The sequence below is a fragment of the Elephantulus edwardii genome, unplaced genomic scaffold, assembly GCF_000299155.1.
Source record: "Elephantulus edwardii isolate Elephantulus edwardi_28Jun2011 unplaced genomic scaffold, EleEdw1.0 scaffold00050, whole genome shotgun sequence".
In the NCBI taxonomy this organism is placed as follows: domain Eukaryota; kingdom Metazoa; phylum Chordata; class Mammalia; order Macroscelidea; family Macroscelididae; genus Elephantulus; species Elephantulus edwardii.
In genome coordinates this window covers 14,058,109-14,070,453 of record NW_006399800.1, presented here as the reverse complement: position 1 = coordinate 14,070,453, position 12,345 = coordinate 14,058,109, and the positions used below count along the sequence as shown (strand labels likewise).

Below are 12,345 nucleotides of genomic sequence, written 5' to 3'. Positions count from 1 at the left end.
ATTCAAAATTGGCCTGTCCAGGAGGAGATTGCCCCTCCTTCTCCAACGGAGCATCTGGAGGATTTGAACCATGCACCTTCGGGATTGCAATGCAGATTCTTGCCACTAGGCCATCAGACCTCCCCAAAATCCACCAGCTGTCATTTGGAAAAAGGATGGGTGGTCTCCTCCCATGTGATTAATTGCCTCCGAAAACCCACTGGAGAGTCAGCTATGGGTCGGTTCCAACCTGATGGTACACAACGACAACCAATTTCTTCAGTCTGAAATTGAAAAAAATATGATGTACTGAAAATTAGTGGTGATCAGATTGTGAATGTTGGAAACAAGGAACAAGCTTGGTGCCAGAAAACACAGCAGACAGTGTATGACAGAATTTTGTACAACCAATGATATATTCAATACAAATTCATTTTTTCAATGACATAAACAGTAAGTGCATATGGACTTCACCAGATAGAATATATAGATATCAAATCTACTACATCTGGAAAAAGAGATAGTAGAGAAGCCCAATATCCTCAGTCATAACAAGGGCAGGGGCTAAATGCAGAATAGACTATACATTCCACACATGCAAGTTCAAGATGAAGCTGAAAAATAGAAAACATTGTCACAGTCCAAGAATAGCCTTGAGTATATCTCGACTGAATCTACAGACTATCTCCAGAACAGATTTGATTCAATGAACACAAATGACTGTCTCAAACTCAATGCCATTCAAGTCAGAGTTGACTCATAGTTGTTGATCCGCTAGCAGGTTTTCATGAGGCTGTAAACTATATGGGAGGAGAATGCCCATTTTACTTCAGAGGAGCCAGTGCTGGATTTGAACTACCAGAGAGGTACTGTTTTGGGACTAGCAGTGCAAGTCCCTCTGGACTACGTCAACAATCTTCTACGCAAGTTGTAGGTTGACAACATAGATAAAGAAAGTAAAAAAGTCATTTAAAATAAGAAAGAAAAACCCAAAAGAAATGCAAGCCAGTAGGAGGCAGTAGGAGGATGTTTAATAGTTAAATGAACAATTCTGTTTTTTTTTAAGAAAAATTCTAATTGATTTAAACTCAGGAGATCTATCCAACTTGATTCCCTAATATTCAAAGAATAATTTTAAAATGTAGGATAATAATTGGCATGTATTGAACACTTCATTCTTTTTGCATTATGGTAAATAGTCTGCATTAAATACTCTGCAATAATATCTAACATATATCCTCCTTTGACAGTTGGAAAAAAGTGAAACATTATAAGGCTTTGGAATCTTCTTAAAATAATATAACTAGTGAGTGACAGAGCAAGGATGCAAACCGCAGCCTGTCTGACTCCAAGGCCTATCTTCTGAACCATATGTTAGGCTTATCAAATCTGCACAGGATACTGTGCTGTGAAGAACACATAATACATGGAAGGATGTCATAATATTTTGAGTCAGAATTCAAAATATGTTTAACAGATATTATGAGGACTCAGATTACTTCAAAAGTTGACAAAGAGAAGAGGGATTAAACTCATTCTGCATAATTCTAGAAAGAACACCTACAACTGGTGGTAGAAATGTCAGAGATCTTATTAGATTTATTTTTTTAACCACCTTGTCAAGCAGTAAGATTTCTTAGATAATATGTTTAACACACTGGCTGAAAGGTAAGAGTGGAATATAGGCCCCCAGAAATCCTCAATTTAGCTTTTTTTTTTAGGAAAAAAAAGGCATTTTAAAGCATAACAGGCACTCCAGGTTGTTAGGAGTCTATACTTTTCCATTTTTACAAATTGAAATTTATATACATCACATTCACTCACAATTTTTTAAATTAAATACGCAGTGTTCTCAGCATGCTGTGACTAATATCACTACACACTTTCACACACAAATTCACAGTAGAATTATAATAGTTTTTAAAAAAAATAGAAAAGAAAGAAACAACTTAGACTGGCATCCATAAATCCAACACACTGCTATCAGTGACACTACAGGACAGAGTAGAACAGCTCCACCAATTCCCCAGCTGAAGTCTTTACAGAACCTGACTGTCTGCCATATCACTTTTCCACAGAGCTAATACAGAGTTGGTGGGTTCAAACTGGTGACCTTTTGGATAGCAGTCAAGCACCTAACCAATGTGCCTTTGGGGATGCCATTTATTCACAAAGGGCATAGTTAAATAAATTACATTATTTAGGAGTAAAAGGAGTGGATTAAAATTTTAAAGAGGTATAAAAAAGTGCATCAATAATGATATTCAAAAAAACTGTATACTTGTAGAGATTATATACAATCATATTATCTTTTTTTCTTTTGTTTTTGTCAATAATAGCTCAAATAATTGATTCTCTTTTTCAGGTCTATTATATCTGTAATTTAAAGTTATCACATAATCACAAACAAAAGACTTTATCATAAGCATATTTTTAAAATATATAGTCATATTATAATTTAAATGCACATTTAATTACCTAAATTAAAAATTTTTTATGAATAAAAAATAATTAGAAATTATATCCTGCAACTTCAAGCCAACTACGTCATCTTGTTTTTAATTATTTGATCTGGAAGAATTGGTGACTTTGAACTGTGGCACTGGTGAAGAATAATGTGAATTTAAAAAACTGCCAAAAGAAATAAATATATCTATCTTGGGAGAAGTGAAGTCAGAGTGCTTCTTAGAAGCAAGGATGGTGAGACTTCATCTCACATACTTTGGGCATGTTATTAGGATAGACAAATCCCTGGAAAAGCAAAGGGTCAGCAAAAGAGAGACAGACCCTCAATCACATGGATTGACACAGTGACGACAACAAAGAACTTAAGCACAGGAGAGATTGTGAGGATGGCACCGGATGGGGACAGGGTTTCAATCTGCTGTACATGGTCACTATGAGAACAAGCTGACTTGTGGCACCAGTAATACTTAAGTAAACATTATTCAGATTGACTAGACTGGGGAGTTTTATGTTCTATAAAAATTCACGTGTTCTATTAAAGAGCGGTGAGTGTATTCTGAGCAGAAATTTCTGTTCACAACTGATGTTTGATGTTGTTGTTGTTATGTGCCATCGAGTCATTTGTGATTCATAGTGACCCTATGTACAAGAGCTCTAAATGTTGTTCTATCCTGTGCCAACCTAGCCATCCGAAATGCACTTATTCCCACCGCTCGAGTCACAGAATCGATCCATCTCATCGAAGGTCTTCCTCTCCTTCGCCACCCCTCCACTCTGTCAAACATGATGTTCCTCTCCAAGGACAAGTCCCTCCTTGCTACATGCCCAAATTATGTCACATGAAGCTTCAGAACCCTTGGCTCCAAGGAGCATTCCGGCTTCACCTTCTCCAGGACAAACCTGTTTGTTCTCCTAGCAGTCCATGGTATATTCAACACTCTTCTCCAGCACCACAGCTCAAAGGCATCAATTCTCTTTCTTTCATCCCTATTTACTGCCCAACTCTCTGATGCATAGCATGTAATTACGAACACTATAGCCCGGATTGTGCAACATAAATCATTAGTCTTTTTCCACTGCTTACTACTATATCACAGGCTAACCAGTGATACAATGAATTAAGCATTGTGCTGTTAACCCAAAGGTTAGTAATTCAACCTAACCAGCTATTCTCCAGGAGAATTATTGACAATCTGCTTCTAAAAAGATTTACTGTCTTGATGACAGTGGGTGTGGCCTTTGCTGTCCTTATAAAATCAAGTCTCTTTTGGAAACTAACCCCTATGTTGAAACGTGACTGCACTGCCAGGGTAAGAAAATAAAAAAATGAAATGATCATTTTTGAAAAAGTGTAAGATATTCAGAAATGAAGGAAACATTCAATAAGATAGGCTCATATGACAGTTACAAGAAGACTCAAACATATCACTGGTCAAACAGATACTATGACACCTGGCAATGTTTTTTTTCTGATAGCCATAAGACCACAATGAATCAAAGGCAACTCTAGCAAGTAAATAGCAATATGCCGTAACCCAAAGGAAAATATAAGATATTTAGATTACTCCACTCAAGCCTTACACAAACCTTAGGATATAGGTGGTTGTTGCTGTTGATTACCTTTGAGTCGAGCATGACTCATAGCAACCCTATGAACAAAAGGCCTAACGCCCCTCTACAACTATCAACATTTATTAAAGTTCGTAGAGTTTCCGGAGGTACGTTGTTTAGGAAGTGGATGCCACTCCTGCTTCCAAACCTGTCATAGTACGTTACTGTTATTATGTGCCATTGAGTCGCCTGCAGTGTACATTTCCAATTTTATAGCTTAAGAAATTGAGGAAAAGAAAATTTCTGATAACATAAAAATGAAGTACTTCAATTACTCTTAACATAATTGTGCTCTAAATTATAAGGACAAGAGCTGAAATCAATGAGATACAAAAACAGAAAAACAAATAAACCATCAGTAAGACCAGGAGCTGGTTTTTCGAAAGGGTCAATAAAATTGACAAACCACTGGCAAACTTAACAAAAGGGGGAGCGGGGAAGGAGAGAAGACACAGACAATTCGATTATTAAATGAGAGAGGTAACATCACAATAGAACTAGATGAGATTAAATTGATAATATTGGAATACAATGAAAACTTATACTCTGATAAATTAGAAAATATAATTGTGGTCTCTGGCTTCCCTTACTGAGTTACTGGTAAGAATGTATTTTTTTTAAACACCTATACTACTTTAAGATTATTTCAATAATATAATCAATACCAATGGGACATTTTGTCTAAATAAAATATTTCTGACTGGTGAAGTAAAACATTGTAAAATATTTATCTTTTCTGCCCTGTCACAATACTGAAAGAATTATCTTTTAGTTTCCTGAAAAGATAAATGGAGCATCTGATTATTTAATCTATGCTCAACTAAATGATCATATGATTGGTTTTCCAAGTTTATATTTACATAAATAAAGCATCAAAATATCCATCAATTCAAATGAGAACTATTACATGACTACAAATGGCTGAATACACCTTAAACAATAATGTCTCAGAAATATCTCATTACAGCAGACATAAAATCTTTCACAATGTCACCCAAGTTCATGTCATTTTTCCAAACACATGTATCATCAAACACTGATTTACTTTAATGTCATGCTGATTTTAATTTAACCTTCACAGAAGATGCATTACCAAAAAAAAAGAAGATGCATTACCAAAAGCAGGTAAACACACATTCAAATAGCTAAGTTCTATTTTGTTTTAAATAAGTCTTGTATATGCTACACACGTAACAAGTCAAAAGCAACCTGGATACCTTACCTGGTTATTTCTTCTTTGAGCTTACATGGATCTTCTACATAAAATTTAATACCAAAATACAAAGTATATGGAGGTCCAGCTAAAATTAAGAAATACAAATTCATTAAGTTTCACACTACAAATTAGTCCAAGTATCAGTACAGTATAAATCAATCACTAAAAATTATACTCATCAGGAATCTCTAAAGAATTAGTAAAAATACAATGAAAAAGTAGTATTCTGAACTATGTAACAGTGGAATCATATATATATATATAATTTTTTATTTACTATTTTTAAAAAGAAAAAATGGCATAAAAAATAACAATATTCTAGTTCTTTTCTCTGATGATGTCAGATATACTTTTTCTTTATTATTTATGGTTTTTAAATATTCTACAATACTTAACACGTTTTGTCTTGAAGAAAAGTTAACAATAATATATAATATATAGCTTTAAAAACCATTCACCTATCACTTTGTAGCATTCAAAAACACATATCTGAAAAAAGATGGAAAACAAATGCGAAATCATAGAACGGACATATTGTACTATGTTGCTTGTTTTTGTTGTGTACCACAGAGTAGGAACCCACCCATACCTGACCCTTTGCCAGGTTTTCAGAGGCAGCTAACTGCAAGGGAGGAGACTGCCCATCTCTCTCCCACAGAGCAGCTAGTGGATTCGAACCATGTGTCTGTGGGATTGCCGTGCAGCTTCTTGTCACTAGGCCATCAAATGGCAATATAAAGGGAGCTCGAGTGGCTTAGTGGTAAGGGATAGTGAGGCCAACACAAAAGCATGATGTTTGAATCCACCTGCTGCAGAAGAAAAATGGACAACCTCCTTCTGTATAACTTACAGCCTCCAAAAAACTTCCGGAGAGTCTGCTATGGGTCAGTTTTGACTTGATATTACACAACAAACAAAAACAGATCTATAGATATTTAGAGGAAGAGATCTATAGGTGAAATCTATATCCTTGAGGACATAAAATGATTCCTTTTGTGAAAAAAGAAATCTATCTGTTCATACACATATGTGTTATATATATAAATGAAGATTTTGTGTATGTATATATACATATATGTGTGTGTTTTATATATATATATATACACACACACACACACACACACACAGAGAAATCTGGTAGACTAGTGGTAAGAAGCTGTGCGGCAATCCCGAAGGCTCGTAGTTTGAGATTACCAGCTGCTCTGCGGGAAAAGGATGGGCAATTTCTTCCTGTGTGACAAACTCACTCTCTCTCTCTGTCTCTCAAAAATTCATTGCTGTGAAGATGCAACCAACTCACAATTGATCCTCCAGTGAGTTTTCAGAAGTTGTAGATTGCAGGAGATTTGGAGAAAAATGTCCATCTTTTTCCAGAGAACCGGTTGGTTGGATTTGAACCACCAAGGAGGTGCTACCTTTGTATTAGTAGTGCAACTCCTCTATGGACTATGCCACAAGAGCTTCATATATACATTATGCATGTATCTCCACTACCACTGAGTTGATTCTGACTCATAGTGACCCTTCATCAGGATTCTGAGGCTGGAAATTTTATTTAAGGAAACTGCTCATCTTTCTCCAAGCAAATGGCTGACAGACTTAAACTAACAATGTTGTCAGTTAACAGTCAGAGACTACACATACACAGAGAAACACATCCTAGAAGAAGACACAAGAAACTTATGAACTGTAGCAAACTTTGGGATGTGAAACTGAAACCATCTCAACTTAAATGTTAAAGTTAAATATTATGTATATGTCATTTTTCCACCTCCTCCAATTCTCCCACCTCCCTTTTCTAAGTTGTTATTAGGCATCATGGAGTTGAGTATGACGCATAGCAACCCTATGAGCAAATGATCTGAACTCTGCTCTATCCTGTGCCATTCTGACACTTCCTGACGCACAAGCGCCCACAGAACCAGTCACTGTGTCAATCCACCTGGCTGAGCGTATTTTTCTCCTTTGCCCACCCTCCACCCTTCCCAGCATCATGTCCTTCACCAAGGAATAGCCCCTCTTAGCAACATGCTCAAAGTATGTGAGAGGAAGCTTCATCATTCTTGCCTCCAAAGAGCCTTCTGACTGAACCTGCTCTAAGACATATCTTAGCCTTTTCATAAGAAAAAAAAATTGTCAGTGGTAGATTAAGGACAATATATGTTTTGTTCCTGAATCTTTCTGACTCTAAATATGTGTTGTTAAACACTGAATATCTTTTTAATCTCATTTATTTAAAACCTACAGAAACACTATATCTACAAATAATAAAAAGAAAGAAAATCATAAATAAAACCTGGGAAGTATCTTCATGGACAAATACAACTATAACCAAATGTTCATTGGAAAATAAGAAACCCCTTGAGTACTAACTGTATCATACTATTCTTATATTAGAAATATTCATGTTTCAAAGGGTATGTATCTCACCGATGCTGTTTCCAAAACTTCCTATGTCTAAATCATGTGATGACTAGATCTCATAGATTTTATTTTAAAATGGATTTGCTACATGAAGCACAAATCATGTTTTCCATTTCTTCTTCAATAAGATGAAAAAGAAAAGGTATAATGTATGCAGCTTAGTGAAAACCCATGTACCAACTGATCTCAAGTCTTAAACCTTGCTTAACTATCATAAACTAATCCTAGGTGCTGGTTGTGGAACTCAACTACTCACATGCAAGTTCAAACTGAAGATAAAAGAAATTGAAACAAAGCCACGACAAGCAAACTTTAACCTTCAGTCTATCCTACCTGAATTTAAAAACCACCTCAAGAACAGGACTGAGGCCTTTAACACTAATGAATGAAGACCAGCTGAGCTGTGTGAGGATTTCAAGAATATTATCCAGGAAGAATGCAAAAATGTCTTTATAAAGACAAAGGAGAAGAAACTACCACAATAGCTGTTAGAAGAAACTCTGAATATTACACTAGAATGCTTAGAAGCCAAAGCAACAGGAAGAAATCAGGAAGTTAAGGAGCTGAACAGAGGATTTCAAAGGGCAGCTTGGAAAAATAAAGTATTATAATGAAATGTGCAAAGAGCTAGAATTAGAAAATCAAAAGGGACAAATTCACTTGGCATTTCTCAAGCTGAAAAAAATCAAAGAACAAAAATTCAACCTTGAAGGGCAATACTTAATGATGCTATGGGCAAAATACTGAATGATCCAGGGAGCATCAAAAGTAGATAGAAGGAATACACAGACTAAATTATCAAGAGGCAATGGTAAATGGGAAGGATATTTTGTGAAAAACAATGTATTCAAACTTTGTAAATAAATAAAAATAATTATTTTTAAAAAAAGAGGCAATGGTGATGAAAGAGGAAATTCAAGCTGCTCTGAAGGAACGGTAAAAAAATAAGGCCTAGGAATTGACAGAATACCAATTGACATATTTTAACAACCAGATGAAGCCCTGGGTGTACTCACCAGGTTGTGTCAAGAAATATGGAGGACAATTACCTGGCAAACTGACTAAAAGATATCCATATTGATTCCTATTGCCAAAAAAGGAGGTCAACAGAGTGTGGAAATTAACAAACAATATCATAAATATCACTCGCAAGTGAAATCCTGCTGAAGATTATCCAAGCCCTACTGAAAACAGTACATTAACAGAGAATTACCAGAAATACAAGTTAGATTTAGAAGAGATCATGGCACTAGGGACATCACTACCAAGGTGATATGAATCTCAGCTAAAAGAGCATAAGAGGAAGGTCTACTTGTGTTTCATTGACTGTTGTTATGTGCCTCGAGTCGCCTGCAACTCACAGCAACCCTATATACGGCAGCTCTGAAACCTGGCCTGTCTCACTGATTCTGACACACCTATTCCCACTGCCCCAGTTACTATGTCAATCAATTTCATCCAGGATCTTCCTCTCCTGCTCTGTTCCTCCACCCTTCTGAGCATAATGTCCTTCTCCAAGAACCAGTCCCTCCTAGGCACATGCCTAAAGTAATTGAGATGGTGACTAAGCAAAGGTATTTGACTATAAGGATCATAACAAATTGTGGCTAACATTGAGAAGAATGGGAATTCCAGAACTCAACTGTGCTCATGCAAAACTTAGACTAGGAAGCAGTCATCCAAACAGAGCAAGGAAACAGTGCATGGTCCAAAATAAAGAAAGGAGTGTGTCAGGGATATGTCCTGTTTCCAAACTTTTACAATCTGCATGCTGAACAGATCATTCAGAAGGCTGGACTTGATGAGGAGAAATATTGTATCAAGATTGGAAGAATACTCATCAACAACCTGCATCACTCAGATGACACAACCCTGCTTGCTGAAACTGAGGAGGGCCTAGGCACTTGCTGCAGAAGGTCAAGGACTGCAGTTTTCAATATGGACTGCAGCTCAACATCAATAAGAAAAAAAAAAAGATTCTCACCACTGGACCAATTGGCATCATGATAGATAGCAAAGAGATTGAAATTGTTAACAACTGCAGTTTCACTACTCTTCTCCAGCACCACAACTCAAAGGTATTGATTCAACCTGCTCGGATCCATAATTAATAGTCTTGGCATCAGCCACGAAATAAAGACAACTTGCACTGGGAAAAATCTGTTGGCAGGGATCTCACCAGAGTGCTGTAGAGAAACAATGTCAGTCTGGAAACTAAGATGTGCCTGACCTGAACAATGATTAAGGATGAAGAAGAATCAATGCCTTTGAGCTGTGGTGCTGGTGAATAGTAGTGAATATACCATGGACTGCTAAGACAACAACAGGTCTGCACTGGAGAGAGTAAAACCAGGATGCTCCTTGGAGGTAAGGATTTTAAAGCTTTTTCTCATATACTTTGACTATGTTGCCAGAAGGGATGGCCAGTCCTTGCAGAAGGACATCATGCTTGGAAGGGTGGAAGGCCAGCTCATAAGAGGAAGACACTGGATGAGATGGATTGACACAGTTACTGTGGTAATGGGGGCAGGTGTGTTGGACACCATGAGATTGGCTCAGAATATGGCCGAGTTCAGAACTGTTAGTTCAGAACTATTGTTCATAGAGTCGCTATGAGTTGACCAGTTAATGGAGCAAGAACAGTAACAATCCTAGTGTATCTTCCTTTACAATTGAGTATAAAAAAAGTAACAAGGTTAGAAATTAGAGAAAGGAAATAAAATGAGTAATATATAGACATATTTGTTGTTGTTGTGTACCATCAAGTTGGAACTGACCCACAGCTGACCCTCCAGTACGTTTTCAGAGGCAGTTAATCACATGGGAGGAGACTGCCCATCTTTCTCCCACAGAGCGGCTGGTGGACTTGAACCACGTGCCTTTGGGATTGCAGCACAGCTTCTTGCCACTAGGCCACCAGAACATCTTTATAATATACAAAATATGTTATTTATTATTGTTCTTATATACACACACAGTTCTAAAGCCTAAAAGCCCTTTTCTGACACACAGGCTAAGGTCCATGCCCTGTTTTCCTATATGTGATCCAGTATAAGGTACACCCAAGGCTACACATTAAAAAAAATTAATATATTTTAATGTTCAGTTAAAATATTACTTTAAAAATAATTTTTAGCTTCACTGCAATTTCTTATCATATGAATTGAATTCAAAAGTTCAGTTTTCATGTTTCCTTAATCACTGTACTTGTATTTCTGACAAACACATCTCTAACTATGTTAGAGAGGCCCACATTATTAAATATTTATAAGAGCCAGGAAGCCACTGTCAGTGTCACTCAAGCTCTGTAGTAGTGAACAGATGGCACTGGCCATGCCCGAAGGCCTCTGGGACTGGCACTGAGGTGCTGGGAAGAGCACAGATGTTGCCCTGATGATGCATAAAGGCAAGAGGCTTTCTCCAGATGCCAGAGTTGCTTTTATTCACTGGCACATGACAGATTATACCTCATTCACCAAGCCTGGCCATTTCAAATGTGTTTAATGATGAGCAGTTAAGCAATTACATGATGAGTTAGTTTGAAAAAAACCACAATTAAAACATTCCACTGTGGCTAATTTTCTTAAAGGACTTTCAGCCTCAATCCACTTCCACTGCTTACTTGCATGTAAAAGGCCTTGTGTTCTAAATACGAGGCAGCCTTACCAAATCACTGCATTTGAAATAGACAGAGTGTTTTTATCAATATTTAATTCTCAACACTCTGGTATCATATAAAGGTAGGTGTAACTCCAAAGAGTTAAGCAACTTGCCTAAAATCAGAGATCAGAGAAAAGCTGCTAATATTTAGAGGTTAACACTTTTTTGCTAGTTTTACATAGAGCCTCTCATGTGGGAGGGAAACTAGATGTGGGTGTGGATTTTCAGGGAAGAACCCCAAAACATCTTTAGAGTTAGCAAATATTTCATACACGTCACTATTCTATAAAGCAAGCAGAGGCTATGAAAACATTAATTTAAATCAAGGTTCTGTCTGGCCAGATACTTTTTTGACTTCCTAAGTATAAACAAGAGCCTATGGTGATGAAGAAGGAAGTTCAAGCTGCTCTGAAAGAATTGGCAAAAAAAGGAGGCCCCAGGAATTGATGGAATACTGATTGACATATTTCAACAAATAGACACTGCCCTGGATGTGCTCACTAAGTGGTGCCAAGAAATCTGGAGGACAACCACTAGCCAACTGACTGGAAGAGATCTATATTTGTTCCCATTCTAAAGAAAGGTGATCTAATAAAGTGTAGAAATTATCAAACAGGAGTCAGATGATCATATGGTGTATTACTCTGGAGATGAAAAGGTGAGGAAAAACGGAGTTCCTTTCATAGTTAAGAAAGTCATTTCTAGATCCATCTTGAAGTACAATATTCTGAGTGACAGGATAATATCCATACGCATGCAAGGAAGGCCAGTGATTATAACTATCATTCAGATATATGCACCAACAACCAGAGCCAAGGAAGAGGAAATAGAAGACTTTTACCAACTTTTACAGTCACAGTTGATCAAACATGCAATAAGGATGCATTGATAATAATGGGTGACTGGAATGCAAAAGTTGGGAACAGAGAAGAAGATTCAATAGTTGGAATACATGGACTTGGTGACAGAAATGGAGCTGGAGAGAGGAT

General features: G+C 36.9%; 1 protein-coding gene across 1 annotated transcript in view; it reads right to left on the bottom strand.

Moving 5' to 3' along the window:
• Window positions 1-12,345, bottom strand: part of EPB41L4A (erythrocyte membrane protein band 4.1 like 4A) — a 373,049-nt gene that overhangs the window by 162,701 nt on the left and 198,003 nt on the right. The window contains exon 4 of the mRNA XM_006886688.1: window positions 5,279-5,357. Coding sequence (XP_006886750.1) covers window positions 5,279-5,357 — 79 coding nt within the window. The remainder of the gene's footprint in view (window positions 1-5,278; window positions 5,358-12,345) is intronic.